At 36.3% G+C, this 16,666-nt stretch overlaps 2 protein-coding genes across 2 annotated transcripts; one reads left to right on the top strand and one right to left on the bottom strand.

The window, feature by feature from the left end:
• The first annotated feature begins 2,044 nt into the window (after nucleotides 1–2,044).
• On the top strand, nucleotides 2,045–4,060 carry LOC135686118 (uncharacterized). The gene is made up of 3 exons (XM_065202287.2): nucleotides 2,045–2,227; nucleotides 2,991–3,083; nucleotides 3,497–4,060. Exons 1-3 carry the CDS (start codon nucleotides 2,045–2,047, stop codon nucleotides 4,058–4,060), a joined length of 840 nt encoding a protein of 279 aa, XP_065058359.1.
• Nucleotides 4,061–5,244: 1,184 nt separating this feature from the next.
• On the bottom strand, nucleotides 5,245–12,113 carry LOC135686117 (polycystin-1-like protein 2). The gene is made up of 5 exons (XM_065202286.2): nucleotides 11,229–12,113; nucleotides 10,148–10,401; nucleotides 7,898–9,596; nucleotides 7,137–7,278; nucleotides 5,245–6,869 (listed from the first exon to the last, which is right to left on the bottom strand). Exons 1-5 carry the CDS (start codon nucleotides 12,111–12,113, stop codon nucleotides 5,245–5,247), a joined length of 4,605 nt encoding a protein of 1,534 aa, XP_065058358.2.
• Nucleotides 12,114–16,666: the final 4,553 nt, after the last annotated feature.

Below are 16,666 nucleotides of genomic sequence, written 5' to 3'. Positions count from 1 at the left end.
TTTTTGATGCCTTTAGTCTTTAACGGAATTATATAACGGAATATATGGCCTTGGCATTTTATAGAAAACAAGTACATAAACGAAAAAATATAATATAAGATAGAAAGGCCATTAATGATACTTATAAACAGTTCGGTTATTCTATTACGAATTGAAAACAATAGTAGATATTTCATAATATTTGATATTCTTGCACGGTGCCTGTTTTCAACTAAGGACACGGAACACTGTCCCCAATGCCCTAAACGCAAGGTAGCTTCATGCTTTCTGTCATGTTTTTCTAAAAATTCATTCAAAGGGCACGTAATATTTCATATTTGTAGCATGTATACTGTATGCATCTAATGTAGAAGGAAATTCGTAAAGTTGAAAATAACGGGGATTTTTCCTCCAAGGAGAAAAGGGAACTATTCAAGACTGCGAATGTCCACAAAGACAGCGGAACATATTACTGATTGAGGGGGATAAAACGTTTTGGAGAGGCGAAACGTGCTAAAAGTCACGGCAATGGCGACTTTTTGTATGGGAAAAATTATCGGGAAAAATTTGAAAATTTTCTTAAAATCAAGTTTAAGAAGCGATGACCGTCGCTTGGCTGAAATATTACTGCATCGGAGTGGGATGTTAATTTTTGCAAAGTGCATGCTCATGGACATTCTATAAAGCCAATAAACATAATGGTGAAGCAGCTTTAATCGTCCAGTGAAAATCGTGTCACAGCACTGTCTTTAGTTAAAGCAATGAGACAAGACCTTCAGTAACGATGTAAAAACTCGACTGAGAACCAATGCTTGAGATGGTTGCGGTGTTTTCTCGATATTAATACGAGGAAATTAAACGAATGAAATAGATGAAAGTCTTAACACGAGATTTGTGGGGTCAGAGAATTAACTGTATTACAGTCCCCTTAGCCAATTCCGCGGTCTCTAAATGTCCATGTCGGGCATACGAAATAGCGAATGACTTTTCTAGATGAAAAAACATTCGCGATATCCAGTTTTCGAGATTAACATTCGTGAAGAATTCAGTAGAGATAGCAGATTTCAACTGTATACCAAAGAACATGTTTTGATTCTTTTATTTTTGATTTGATTCTTTGTTGGATCTCTTTAACGGGACAAGAAGCCTTTTCCGACCAAGTCGGACTCCGGCCCAAGGCCCATTTATCCATCCCCGATTATATTATTTTCTAGAATATCAAACGTTCACGATAAACTATTTTTATTTGATATAGGAACTTTCCTCAGAGACTAACTTTGCGAGCATTTCGAGGGGGTCGCTACGCTGCTGTCTATTGTCCTGGTTTTGCAAGAGGAAAGCTGATAAAGCTTGAAATTGAAAAAGATTATTTTCTCTCACATCGCCGCAATTCAAAGCTTTTCCCGCCAATTTATTTGTGTTGCTGTTGCTGTGACGCCTCGGGTTGAAATGAGCAATCGACACAACAATAATTTAATCCAGAACTGCGTGGGAATTAGCTGGATCACTGGCAAATATTTTGATTCAAGGTGTGTTAATATCGTTTGTGACTCTCACTTTGCTAACGATATTAAACAAGAAAGATTAATGTCGCTCTCGCAATTTCCCTGTAACTGGCATAAATTGCATCAAACCATAGTGGGCCGGAGCCGTCGCTCTCATGTAAATGGTACCCCTCATGTCAAAAATGTACCTGACGTGTCGAGTTTTCAAACACGAAAAAGTAAAGAACGCAAGAAAACTAACAGATGATTAAAATTTTATATTCGGCATCTCTTCTTTATCTTTTTTCACTTAATGTCGAGGTCATTGCCAAGTGTCGAGTCTTGTTCAGAAATAAATGTAGGGGATCCTTGTGAATCAGCCATGATTGCTGGGGGTACTGTCAAAAATAATTCTAATTTTTCTGAAAATCACAGAGAGCTAGACTGACATGCATACACAAGTTCCACCCAGAAGTAGAATGGCTACTAATTGGGTGCTCAAGTTTTCTTCATTTGTTTTTATAAAACCTGAAGACTTATTTCTTGATATTATTTATCATTTTCCAGGAGGTATCAAGAAAATGCTAGAAAGTGGAGATACCCCTGAGTCACAGCAAAGAAAAGCAGTACGTTGCTGTGCCTACAAAGACTGCAATGTTCAGATAGCATTCCCAATGTGGGGAAAATACTGTAAATCACACCGTCAAAAAGTTTACAAGAAAAATTATCAAAAGAAAAAATGCAAGCTTAAAGAAAAATATAAGGTAACATTTTACTAGATAAATTAATTCTAGAAATCATCTCTTCAAAGTTCTTACCTGAAGAGATGCAGTTTTGCAGAAGAGGTTGACTAAATTTTTTTAAACAATTACTTAATATGAAATTTTTGGATATATGAAATTTTGTGATGTTTATGTCTTACCAGAATCTTTTCTGCAAATTCACTAGGGATGATCTGTTTTGCCACATTCATGAGTATTACAATTAGAAAGTGATGTCAGTTGTATCCAGAATACTGAAAATAAGGCTACTGTAATGTCAGTACTTAACAGTCCATAGAATTGATGCAACCAGTTGACAGCAAAAAGGTTCTCTAGTTTTTTAAGCCAATCATTCATCTCTATCAAATGCAAATCACACATTTCTCATCATAATCAAACACTTTGCAAACTGAATTTGTCTAACCTGGCCAACAACCTTTTCCATCATTGTTTATGGTAGGGGCTGGCGATTTAGCTAAATTTGTCAATTTTTTTGAAAAATCTGAGTGGAAAGTTCCCTAAACTTGGACCAGCACCAGTACATTTTAGAAATAATGCAACACAATACACTAGAAAATAGTCAATAAATTTTGATGACTCGCAATAAAGCAATGCAGAAGATAAGAAGGAAAAATAACAATTCCTTTTGTTTTCTGAAAAATAATGATTCAAAACATTAATTTTCCATTTAGTAAGAGAATGTCTTGCATGTTGTTGGCCAATTTGATTTCTATTTGGTATACCAAGTTTCTTCTTTTCTTCATAGGAATCAAAGGAATGTTTCTCTGGCTCTCCTGATTTCTTTGATGGACAAGATATAAATGAAATGCTTCAGCAAGTTCTTTTCAAAAAGAGGATGGTATGTTTTTCTTTTTGCTTTTGGTGAAGTTTTTTTCTACAAGTACGCATCTTTCATTATTTCCTTCAAAGTGTATAGCTGGGCAGTTCTATTGTTTTATTTAACTGTTCATTGCCAGTAAGATATGTTGGATTTTGCTAAACACCCAAGTACAAATAGCCTGTTGGCAGGATGGGATGAATATGTGCCAAATAAATCAGTAATTGCTTTTCAAGCTATTACAGGCATGGCAAGGCATTTGTCAAATATTGTTGTTTAGGATGAAAAGGTTTGACCTTGTTTATATTCAAGACCTCAGAAGTGAATTTCACTCCATGAGCTCTACATAAAGCAATTCCTCTGTTATAGAATTAATTCCTATCAACACAGAAACCCTCCAATACATGTAACAACTTTTTATTTGTTTGTACAAGGAATTGATGTGTTGTCCATCTGTTGTGAGTTTCCTAAAAACACACCAGGAAGTTTTAAAAGCTAAGGCAAGAGAAAATATTGAACAGCCAATATTGCTCTCTGCTGATAAGCTACCGTCCTTAAACAAAGATTCCAAACAACTGCATGGCTTCAGACTTAACCCAACATCTGACAGCAATGAAACTTGGACGCATCAGAAAATTATTCCTGAACGCTTAGATAGAGGCTTGTTGCCAAATCTGCAAAACAATGAAATAGAGAACTCTTATGATTTCAAACCAGAGTTAGAATCATTTCCACCTGGAATTTTGCTGACCAGCCATCAGCCAGTTGTGAAGCCTGAAATATCACCAAGAAGACTGTACCAAGAAGCTGATAATCCTTTCTTAAGCAATGCAAAGATTTCAAAACCAGATGTAAACAAAGACAGTAATAAACTGTTTAATTTGAAAGCATCACCCTCTGATCCAGAAAGAAAGTCAGCATTTCTTGAAACTGGAGCTGGGGATGTAAAATCTTTAATTGCTGTTAGGACTGTCCAACAAATGGAGATGAAGAGCTAACATTCAGGTGCATTATTTTGGCATCTGTATAATTTCAATCACATTTATCAGGACTTAATTGTTTTCTGTTTAGGTGTGCTAAAAAAGGATTATTTCTTTCCCTTCAATTGTAGAAAACCATGTTCTCATTAGGCAAACTTGACTCAAATTATCAATTTAATTTGATAAATCATGAAGAGCTTTGTTCCAAATGAATCAAAGATTTGCCAAAAGCAGTTGTAGAAGATTGAAAAATGTTTGCAAAACCACACTAAGATTGTTGAAGGTTTCATAGACTTTGGGACTGTAGTAAATGTCCTTGAACAACCATTTTTGTTTTACGTCATAAAGCAATAGCCTTCAGATTATTTTAAGCTGCTTGGGGATAGAGTTGGTATTATGGCTAAATGTATTGCACTTTTTTATACTTTTTTAAGGCCTGACACCTGTAAAAAGGTAATTGTCAAATATGTAGAAATATTTTTTATTAAATGTAAAATCAGGCATCTTTGTAGGATTAAAATTGTAATTTATGTAATAAAGTGATTAATTTTTGTATGGTCTTTTTTGTAACCAATTTAAAAAGATTCATATAATTTGAAACCCTTTGCTTAATCGGTCATTCCTTATCATGCTTAAGGAATTCTGTAATATTTTCAAGACACATTAGCTGGAGAGCTACAGCTTTTAAAAGACTTCCCATAGTTGAGTTTGAGAAATACCTAATGAACAACTTAGTATCACAAAAAAACTTTGAAATGTAAGTCTTATAATCCCAATTGAACAAGACAATGAAAAATTATTATACTGGCTTCTTTTGCCTTACACATAGCCTCTACATACCAAACAATTAGCAACAAATCTGGTTTTTTAGTTTATCTCACATTCAGGTAGATAGCTCTTATACAGCGATAAACCTTCTTTCCTAGCTCCTTCTACAAATCAAGAGAACTTTTGTTTCATAATTATTAATTATGTGTAAAAAATTTATATATAAATAATTTCCTTCACATAGCAATAACCTATATTTCTTAAAAATATTGGTTGTAACAAATTGACTCTATCCATTGATATCATGAATCACAATCTCTCGCCTAGAAATATATTAACACGAGATCGTAACCACAAGTATTGATCCTTTCTTTTTTCTACCTCCGACATTTGTCTATTCAGCCTCGTTTTCATTTATATATAAAATACACCATCTAACACATATCGTTTGAAAATGCCTTGCTATTTTTCTTATGCACGCTGTTCTTCCCTGGATTTTCTCTTAAAAGCGCCTTAGATTTTGATATTTTCAAGTCAGTTCTTGGTTTTCTTATCAATGGTTTGTAAATTCTTGTCACGTCCAAAGGGGGCTTTTTCAGTACGTGTCTGTCCCATTGGCTTACAAATGTAGCCATTAAAAGGTTATCTGACGCATGCTCAAAGATAACTTTTCTCCAGACAACTTGTTCAATTCTGTTGATCGCTGCAAGTAACATGTCTGTTTGGTCGGGCAATTCCTCTTGCTTATTGCTCTCTTCCTTTTCAAAATACCCAACTGTTCCATCCGCAGAATCATCAGATCCTAATGTCGCCTCAGTTTTGTTATTTTCTGTATTATTACTGGATACATGAGCAGGGTTTCTAGACATTGTACTGCGCAATGTCAAATCATATTCTTTAACTGCTGCAGCAGCTCCAAGCTTTTTCTTCTTGAGTTTTTTCATTAAAACTTTGAACACTGTCTTTCTTTTCATGCTATCAAACAGCCTTCGCGCCTCGCTGTAGGACTGCTCAACTGAGCTGATGACCAAATTTGAAACCAAAAAAACCATCACAGCAAAGTAGACGAAAACGAACAGTGGCCCGTAAAGAGGTACATCATACAGATCCGTCTGATCTGGGCGAACCAACATGTCCATCAATGTAGCAAAGGTTAGGTCCATTGTGGAGAAACTGCTGATTTCAGATGTAAACGCAAGATTTGCCCAGCATCCAAAACCTATCAATATTATGATTGTCTCGGTGGCGATTCCTTTTAGGTCAGAGACAGTTCGGACTATGGCTATGTACATGTCATCAAATAGGCCCAAAGTAAACAGAGGCTTCAAGAGCAGCACGAAGCTAAGAGCGCTGAGGTTTGCGAGGAGGAATTCAAAAACCTCAGACGTTGACATTATGGTGAAAATAATGTCTGCTTTTGCCAATATAGTAGACTTGATACCCAATAAGTACAGGAGGTGGTGTCTATAAATTGTCATTGAGATAACGACGATTGATAATACGATAACAATTATCTGCAGGATCAGCCAACCCGACAGCCATGACATTGAAGTTCTCTTTTTGCGTCTAACGATGTCAAAAATTAAGTAAACTGTAATCATAAAAAGCGTAGTTTCCGATAAATGTGTAACAACCCGTCTAGGCGATAACTCTTGCGAGAAGACGAAGTTGAAGAATTTATCCACAATCTGTATAGAACCACTATTGGAAAATGATAAGTGTATATCAACTGAGGCGATAAGGTTTGCAGATGGATTGTACACAAGCATTTGAAGTGCCAAGCGCCTGGTATATCTATCAATCCATGCGGTTTTCATAAGATGATTAATAGTCTCATTTACATTGAATGACATGAATCGCACCCTGTATCCCGTTGCGTCAATTCCCTGTACCTGAGATTCTAACCATTGCCAACCTTGAATTCCATTAGTGGCATTTGTGCCTTGCTCAAAGCGTTTCCACCTTGGCGAATAGGCCTGCCGGTCTTCGTGGTCGATATGGAATTCAGCACTACAATCCTCAACCAGCTGTTCCATCTGCTTCGGGAGGCTGCATCTTCCTGTCAAGGACGAAATTCAAGATTATATCTACATTCAACTCAAACTTTATACTTTGATGAGTTGGTTGAAGTGCAATGACACTTCCAGAACAGGATGTGAGTTTGTAAACATGCCGGTTGGCAATCACTATTAAAAGTGGTCACTTGACACAGCTAATGGAAGACTGAAATGGCCTGGGGGTCCAGCCCGCTGCTGCTCAGTTAGGGACCTGTTTTGTCCTAAATATGATCCCCTGTAAACGGGCTCTTAATTCTATGTTTACAAACCTTTCTTGACACGCCGTTGTGTTAATATTATAGCTTGACCCAAAAGGTACAACTGTTGCAAAGAAACGTCTCTTTTCTTCACGTCTAGCAAAGGTGGCAGTGTCTTGTTTGCCCAAGTCCAGAAATTGACGGCAGGATCAACCTAAAGATAGAAAACTACATTACTATTGTTGTCAGATTGAGAATATGCCATCCGTTCTAGCACAGCTCTAGCAATTCGAGATTAATATCGTCTTGAAGGGTCGAGAAATCTAAGACTGGGAGTTTCTTGATTGCAAAAGGTCATTGAAAAAGCGCTCTTTTCAATTTGCTCTAAGGCGTTTCGAATTGGCGATTCATCAACTCATGCTGACAATACATTTTCTTGTCAAGGTAGATGCACTTAGTGAGCAAATTTTTTGTCTTCAAAGACAAAAAGTTTGTCTGTGTGCAAAACAACAACAACGACGACAAGGAATGTTTTATTTCTGATATGGCATTTGCAACCATTGTCATGCCGGATACCGGACCGGATACCTACCTCAAGATTTGCGTATCGGACCGGGTTGCTGATTCTACTGCCTTAAAGCCGTATACATAAAAATAATGTACCACACGACACCATGCCTTTTTAAAGTCGTTCCGTCTGTGGAAAAATTTGTCAAGGTGTTTGTCTACCATTCAAATGCTTAACAATATCAGTACCTGAGAATTGTTCCTCCTAGCAGAGTAAATTCAAGATACTTATGTGAAAGCACCACATAAATGAAAAATAAACTTACTGTGTTTCCGGCTGATTGTATATTTTCGAGTTCATCCGTGTTCAATGCAAAATTTCTCAAACTTCCCCAGAATCTGAAAGAGTCTTGGTTCATCGTCCACGTCGTGTTTATTAAAAGCACGATGACAAATGTTAGAAACAGGAATAACTCGCGAAATTTTCCCCGTAGACGGTAATAGTTTTGCACGATCTTCATTCTGTCTTCAGAGTACTCCTTTTGACAAAACGAGTTCCGCTCTTTCTCTGCTAGCTTTGAAGCCTGTAGCAATTTTGCATACTTTTCAAAAGTTGTTCTTTTTTGAACAGCTTTGAGTTCTTTACGTTCTTTGAGCGTAATTGAAAGTATATACCCGAGAACCCGTACGGTGTCTAAAAAGAAGCAAGATATAACCAAAGAGACTACATGCATTGAAATCCAGTGAAATGACGTGTCAGCGTTCCAGTCGGTGCTGACTATAAGGGTATGAAATGTGCAGAACATCAGAAAAACTGAATGAACTATCCAGAACAAGCGACTTGAAAATTTGATAGCACACGATTTTAAAAGGTTTTCTTTCCCGACGACTATTGTTTCTCTATTGAAAAATTGCACTTCAACGGGATCTTTCTCCTTTTCAGTTTCCATTCGCTCATTCGTTTCAAAACTGTCTTTCCCAGAGCAGCTTGTGCTATCGACACTCAAGTAGTTAAAACCACCATTTATCTTCCCACTTCCGTTAGGCCTTTCCAAGTTGCCGTTACTCTCTACGATAAGTTCTTCTTGGCCTAGTTCTACCGCTACCGTTTTTTTCCTCCCTTCAGAATCATTTTCTACATCCAGCACTACGTTTTCTGCTTGCAAAGCATTGTCTGGTTGCCCATAGTTTTCTTTGGAAGAGCCCTCTGTATCAACACTCCTAGGTAGCTGAGTTGACTCATATAAATTTCCAGCTCTATCTCCATTTCGCATAGACATTTCGTTTTTTGGGAGAATTTGAGAGGTTCCGTTCGGTTCGGAAGAGCCATCAAATTCAATAACGCCACTTGTATAAGCTTTTTCTGCATCTTTCGAAACAGTGTGTAAGCATTTGGCGTTACTTATTCCGGTCTCGTCATTGATCAATTGATGTTTGGCGTTTTGATAACCCAATCTAGTGGAATCAACTTGAATATGTCTTCGATTGCCATATCCCTCTTTGTCAGATACTCCGTACACAGTCTTCGCAACAAGAAACAACACGAAGCCTGCCAAATAAGTCATAAAAGCAGTTGATACTGAAAAATCGGATGTTTTCTTGTCGAGACGTATGATGCCAATCTGATACATGTGATCCTCGTTCGGCAAGTCTTTGATGCCTGTTATTGCTATAAATAAAGTAGTAAGGTAAATTAGGAAGAACCACATCGTGAAGAAAAATGCCAGTCGCTGCGCCTTTGTGGAGCTCTGCACGCCAAAACTGCATCTCCAAGTTGTAAGAATGTGTTTCTGAAAAAACAGCTGACTGCAACGAGAAATGTACTCCACCAATAGAGACTTTTCATATTGCTCTCCAGTTCGGTTGAAAACCTGGCCAACACTATGCGATCGAATGGTTGGTGAGAACCACGAATGGCAATCAAATTCAGCGACTTTTTTGATGACGTCATTTTCTCCCCAGTGGTTCCCATTCGGCTTTTGACTATGCCGATAAATCTTGACCAATCTCAAAAACAGGTCGGATCTACAACCGAAACGGACGGTTCTTATCAGGTTATTAACACAATATCATTATTAACACAATATCATTATTAACACAATATCATTATTAACACAATATTATTAACACAATAACACAGTGGCGCATCTACACACAGCTCGGCCTTAATGACAATTTTGCTGTCAATATTTGCCAATGCAATTGATCTTCCTCAACCATAGAAATACTTTATTTTCATTAAAGACACAATTACAATATTGGTTATAGATCTACTACAATGCAAAAGAAAATTGTTTGAAGCAAATGTTGTAATAATATTGATAAAGGAACATTTGTTTTTGTAACGGAACATTTGAGCAAATATTCTTCAAGGAAAAAGTGTGCATAAACTTTTATGTCATAATAAATCTTGATGATTAAACATTTTGAATCTTGATTTCTAATGACCAAGGCTTTTCTTTAAAAATGATGGTCAATTTTGCAGGCTCTTTACTATTGTAACCTTTATAAATTATCATACAGCCATACTTTTGTGGTGCCTCAGTTGAAATTGATCATCATGACATTTTTCTTACCTTGGGTCCATATTTGAGCAGAATAGGCCGATGGTACCGATATCGCCAACCTTTTTGCTCGTCGATATCAGAAAGGAAGCAATGCCGTCGTGCTCGAAAGATGAGCCTGGGAGACTCACTGGGCCTATGACGTCATCAGTGCCAAACGCAGTAAACATTACTTTGCATTGAGACGATTGTGTCGAGAAACCACTGCCAACCTGAATTTGTACTTCATACGTATACTCGTCTTCCGGGTTGGTTAGATTTTGCAGCTGTGGATTAGAATAATAATTAGAATTTATTGCTAATCCATAAATTTTCATCTACACCAAAATGAAAGTTGGTTTTTAAAAGCATCATTCCCAGAAACAAAAATTCAGAAAAATATGTTGAAATAAAAAATTTGTTTTTGTCAGTTCTTGAAGTTTGCAACAACCCTTTGTGCTTAATCTAAATTAGAAGGAATTGCAACCATGCTCCATAAGCTACGTTAACGCTACTCCGTATTCGTTTCGCTCCGTTTTCGTTGATGAAAACGCTGTCCGTTCACACTCGGCCGTTTTCAAATGAATACGATTTGAATACGGTAAGTGTTCTCACTTCTCCAACAGAAACGCTGTTGGTGGCCTCATTTTTGGAAAGAGGCGTTCAGGAATCCTCAACAAATTGGCGTCATTATAAGTGAGGTTAAATAAAAGAAAAACTTTGTTGTAACAGCTACTAGTCCATTGCGAATTCTCAATTTCAAAATTTTTGAGATTTGGTGTGCTAGAAAGCACGTATTTTGTTGCCGTTGTTAGCGCATTCAAATTTCTCCGTTTTTGGTGTTCACTCTGAAAGCGGAGCGTATTCAAAACGCACCGTATTCGAAAGTATCTGTTTTCATTAGCGTTTTCAAACGACTCCGTTTTCATAGCAGAGTACTGTGAACGCAAGGCAAAAACGGATTAGTTTGACTCCGTTTTCATTTAAAAATGGAGTAGTGTGAACGATTGGAATAAAATATTTTGGTTATTGAAATTAACGAGATGACGTAATCATATTGTTCGTTAAAGCACAAGTCATTCATAATCAATGCAAAGAAAAACCCAAATCTCACCGGCTTGAGAAGATCCTTGTATCCACGGTACGCAAGAACCCCGTTGGTAAAATAAATAAAAAATATAAGTACAAAAAATACAGCTACTATAGGATTTAGAGTACCATAGATAATAACTTGTGAACTATCTTGCGCACTGTTGCTTGTATTTGTTGTGCTGTTTTGAACAGAACCATTTCCATTACTTGAATTATTCGTTCCAGAAGAGTAGTTTTGACATGCTTTTAAATTTGTTAACGAGGTTATATTATTTTTCTTTATGATTGTTTCTCTGGGTGAAGTAAAATTTACGAGTGCTTGTAGCACATTGCAGCTGCCGTTTGCAAATATCAGAATTGGTTGACTCTGGTTACCTAATGACACCAACTCTTGTTGGAAATACAATGACGTTTTGCTTTTAGCAACACCAGTTTCGGTAATTCTCAATTCTCCAGCTCCATAGCAATTCGTCAAAGTCATATTGATCTGAAAGCCAATACTATCTTTACTATTTTTAATTGTTCCAACATAATCCATCCTTATTGTGCAATTGCTCTCCATTACAGTTTCATGATCAAAAACCATAATCTCCTTTACAGTCCACGGAAGCCATGTTGAATTATACAGGGCAGAAGCCATTACTTTGTAACGCCCCTCCTGTTGGTATTGGAAGCTGATGTGCTGTTTTAAGGTAGTGAGATTCCATGAGCCAAGAGAAAATTTATACATTTTATAGTTTATTGACTGTTTTGCAGCGTCCCTAACTGAAACATGAAAGGTTGTACTTGTAGTGATTATAAGCGGATTGATGGCCATCTGAAGTGTCTGACTCCCAGCCACCAAATTAGTGAAAGACTCCAATAGCCACGCGATTAAAAACACAATTATAACTTTTTTCCTCTTCATAGTCTATTTAATTGAGATAACTGTAATCTTTATGTATTCGTCATTTGATGACACAATCTCCTTTTCCCTTCGTGTGATGATCCTATGAAAAAATAAATCTTCTAGAGCACTGAACATTTGATTGTAACAGCAGAAATTGCCATATTGCCACCAGAAAAAGCAGCAAATTCCTTTCCTTAATAAATATAATAGAGTAGGGTTCAAGAAGGAGTCTTGTTACTTTATAGATGAGCTGGTAAGAATTTTGATAAGATCATATCAATGCATTTCCTATTGCAAAATCACATCTACTACAAAAAAATAATTTACTGACTAGCAAGGTAATTGAAGTAAATGAAGCCGGATTTTTGATAAGATCGGTGAAAACTGAGATAAGATAGCGATGAGTAATACGAAAAGTGGCAAAAGCCCTGTTTGCTCGACACTGTTGAGACCGATCAAGGCTACTTCCAGGGAAGCAAAAGTAAAAAGCATAAACGGTTAGAGGATCAACAGACATACCAAAAAAATTAAGAATTTGCTAGGAACAACAAACCATCAGTGAGACCGTCAATATAATAACAATTGCAAGATCTGGGCAGTAATGTACTTTCAAGATAATATTTTAGAAGTTAAGAAATCATCTTTATGTGCACCATGAAAGATAGTTAGGAAACGGAAAATACAAGATACTTAACTCAATCTCTGCTACTATCTATATAAAGCTCTATTTACTGCAAAATGAATACCTGGGACATTTTCCTACTCGGCCAATGTTTTACCATTGCTTGAAGTCAACGTCACTCGGCTGCATTGTCCGTCGCCACTTAACTTGAGAAACAAATGCCACCATTACATGCGCTCTTTTCAACCTGAAATTATCTAGCCTTTAGGCCTAGTAAATCGCTGCCGCTTGGCTGGCTGTTTGAAGTCTTGCATCTCTGAATAAAATATTGCATAAGAATGATGTTTCATGCTAGCAAGTCCACATTAAAGGATGGCGTATAGATATGTCCAAGTCAATTGTTTGTACTGTCAATAGAGAATTGGAAGCTCCTAGCAGGTTATAATATTCAGAGCTCTGTGAAACTGTCAAATATGAATGTCCATTATTGAATCGATAGATGATGTGTTTATACCTGTAGTAACCACAAAGTTTTATATTTTGGACAGTGAAATTGATACAACAGAGTTGCCTATCCAAATCAACAAATACTTCTAACACCATTACTTAGAGTTATTCAGGAAGGTCCATATAGATGTTTTTGAACACCCTGTTCAACCTCTATCTTGTCAAACTGTACACTTTTATACATCAGGGTTTTTTAAGGAAAATTTAGAGTTGTACATTTTTCACGGGAGCACTATGTTGAAGAAATAATTATTGGTTTTTATAAGTATAAACCAAATGTACACAATGCGCAGGTACAGGTAGCTTGTGCTCCAGACCAGTGGCGTAGCCAGGGTTGGAAGATTGGAGGGGCAAAGAGGAGTCTGACCGCAGAGGGTCCGGAGATTTATCCCCGGGAAAAGTTTTGCTGGCTACACCCTTAAAAATGTGAGAAAATGCCCCACTTGAAATGTAAATTCTATGGCTATTTCATGTGGCAATAATTGGCTAGTCAAACATAATAACTGTCTTATGTAGATTCTTGTGGCTGACCCCCATTCTACAACTGGCTATTTCCTTCACAACTCCTCTTGTAACCTGTATATTCTGAATTGTGTGAGGCGAGGAAGCGCTACGTATAAAAACCGATTTTTTAAAGTTGTAAGCAAACACCTGAAAATAATAAGCAGTATGCATAAGTTTCAAACTAAGTCCTTTATCCTTGGAGCAAAATCTGCGAAATCCCCGACAAACATTTCAGAATCCAGCTTTTTAATTTCTATTTTATCGGCAATTTCTAAAGAACGTGAAAGACTTTTCTATGTAAACACTAAAACGAGGGGAAATTGTAAACCATTCAGTAGAGATATAGACGAGGGTCCCCTGTGAGCGAAGCGAGCAGACAATTTCTTCAACCACGCCCTTAAGATTAGCTTAAAATTTCAAAATATTTCTTATAGTCGTTTCTTGCAATCTTACATCGTTTTCCCCTGAGCCCCCTTCGCTACGATACTTCTCCAGACCCTTTACTTGAAAGCAGAGGTTTTGACATTGGTAATAAGCAAATTCAATTGCCATGCTCATCGGTAATATAATTTAGGCCTATATATAACCGTCCATTTTAAAGGAAATCTTTCGAAATACATTTATAATGTAATATCAATTTGTAGAAAAAGCAAGTAGATTCTGACTCAACTTGGAAGCAAAATTATAAAGTATATTTAAAAGAAAACCAAATTTGGAGCATATGACAAACATTGTGAATTCTTGGTTATATAGAATCACAAGAAACTAAAGTCAACTATATAGAATCTTGAAAGTGTTTGTGGAGCGTCATTTAATGGCGATGTAATATGTATTGTTTTAAAAACTTTAATATCGTCTTTTCTCGATCGATGCCCATTAGGACGAAACTGATGACGATAAAGCAGGGTATAACCAGCAATTGCACAACAGCTTGAAAAGTAAATGTTAAATTGTCTCCAATTTAGTTGTCGGTCTGTTTTGTTTGACCATACAACTGGAAAATTGAAATTCGAAACTGGTGACATGATTTATTTTTTGCTCTGAATTTTTAATGTTCTTTGATTTAAGAGTTCAAACAGGATCTTTCCTTGACACTATCAATTTCGTACTTCGTGTATGTGTGATTCAAAAACGATATAACAATTATTATTTATTACTCGGCATTGAATGTCTTTCTATATCTATAATTTCTATATCCCAATAGGTTTTCATTTAATTTAGGCGCCATCTTTATTATCTTTTTGTGTTTCATCATTTAAACTTTTGCTGTTTTCTCTGCAAAAGTTTTCCTGAACTTTTTGTTCAGTAAAGTAAAATGTTAAAACAGCACAAATTTTTCTTTTTTTCTTTTTGTACTGCACAAAAAACGTTTAGAGCTGCAAATTTTGTTTAGAACTGCACGTTAAAAATATCCCTGGTAAACATAATTATACATTTAATGAAAATTAATGTTTACAGGTCTTCCAGGAAGAGATCGATGCCTTGTAGGCAGCATCGAAGAGTACACGCTATAGCTTTGCATGGTAAATAGTTTTAAGCTTTGTTATTTGCAGACGGACCACAGAGCAAAACATTGTGCCCGTCTTGCAAAATTGGCGAGAAGTCGATCAGCTTTTTACTATATGCGTTTCAGCTTTTTGCTTCATACTTTTACTACATCCTCAGCATTTACGCATAACATAAACTTAGATACAGTTAATAATAATGATTTACTTATATATCTTTTATCGAATTACCTGAACTGTATCCAGGGACGAAAATAAGTTGCTCTTTTTGGAGGGGCGTGGAAGGATGAAAATTTCAACTTTAAGTGAGAAATTTTTCATGCGACCAGTAAATCTACTGTACCCACCAAATTGATATTTGTAAATAGCCCGAACACCATAGCTCTATTTTCTTTATAATTACCAAAACCTTACACAACAATTAGCCTAAAGCATAAAAGCCTAAATCTCTAAATTTTGATTACCATGAAACAAAAATTTAAACTTACTGTAAGAAGTGAAGCAACATTCAAGCAAAACCAGTATTAGATATACTTAATGATTAGTAGTATTTTTTCAGATCAATTGATCAATTTTATCTAAATTGATCAATTGATCAATTGATGCAGATCTATTTATCTAATATACCTACATTTTTTCGCGATATAGAAGCACCCAGAATTTGAGCCTTTTATTTTCGTTCTTGATCGAAGAAAACTACTAATATTTTTAGAGGACCAAATGCCTTTTCGTTCTTTACAATTGAAATGATGATTTGAGAGCAAACTTGTGCATATGCCTGATTCGAAAGATGAAACATTCTTTTTTGATCAAATGCTTCTACTGCAGATTTGCAATGTGTTCTTGCTTCACAGCAGTTTTGTCATAGGAATTTATGATAAGGAGTCAAGGACGTTAACAAATAACAGGGGGATTTTAGCATAAATTCGTTTTTTATAAGAAGCGTTAAGAATTTTTAGTACTGAAAGATTCTTAATCTTTTATTGAATTAACTACTCGTAGTTTCTTAAAAAACTCCCACTCTAATATTTTCTGATCAATGCGGGTATTATTATTCCAAACTGTAAAGTTTCAAGTTTCTTATCCGGAAATTCACCTTGCCTGTTCGTAATTTGATTCAACTCCCGTCAGAAAGAAAGCAAACGGGGCAATTGTGCAATTTGGATCCAGTGGAGACGGGATTCACAATAGAAAACGATTATTGGATGGGTCAGCTTCAGCCTGTGAATTTTGATGTTTAGAATTTTTACATTTGAAATAAAAAAACTTCTTAAAATATAAAATTCACAAGTTTGGACATAAGAAAAAAATTCCAAGTCAACCGTTAAGTTTTCCAACTGTAACTGGATTTTCCAAACTTTGGGGGGGCGTTACGCCCCCCACGCCCCCCTATTATTTACGTGCCTGACTGTATCCCTCGACCTGCTTTCTTA

This window comes from Rhopilema esculentum, chromosome 6 (assembly GCF_057945365.1).
Source record: "Rhopilema esculentum isolate cy_ngs chromosome 6, ASM5794536v1, whole genome shotgun sequence".
NCBI classification, from domain to species: Eukaryota; Metazoa; Cnidaria; class Scyphozoa; order Rhizostomeae; family Rhizostomatidae; genus Rhopilema; species Rhopilema esculentum.
This window is presented reverse-complemented; position numbering and strand designations above follow the sequence as displayed.

Excerpts from the sequence above, each read along its gene's own strand:
- LOC135686118 (XM_065202287.2), top strand. The coding sequence starts at position 2,045 with ATGCTAGAAAGTGGAGATACCCCTGAGTCACAGCAAAGAAAAGCAGTA. Across the intron at positions 2,228-2,990 it reads AGCTTAAAGAAAAATATAAG|GAATCAAAGGAATGTTTCTC; the intron begins GTAACATTTTAC and ends TTTTCTTCATAG. Across the intron at positions 3,084-3,496 it reads TTCTTTTCAAAAAGAGGATG|GAATTGATGTGTTGTCCATC; the intron begins GTATGTTTTTCT and ends TGTTTGTACAAG.
- LOC135686117 (XM_065202286.2), bottom strand. The coding sequence starts at position 12,113 with ATGAAGAGGAAAAAAGTTATAATTGTGTTTTTAATCGCGTGGCTATTG. Across the intron at positions 9,597-10,147 it reads TGCTCAAATATGGACCCAAG|ATCCGACCTGTTTTTGAGAT; the intron begins GTAAGAAAAATG and ends TTTCGGTTGTAG. Across the intron at positions 7,279-7,897 it reads TACAATCAGCCGGAAACACA|GTTGATCCTGCCGTCAATTT; the intron begins GTAAGTTTATTT and ends TTCTATCTTTAG.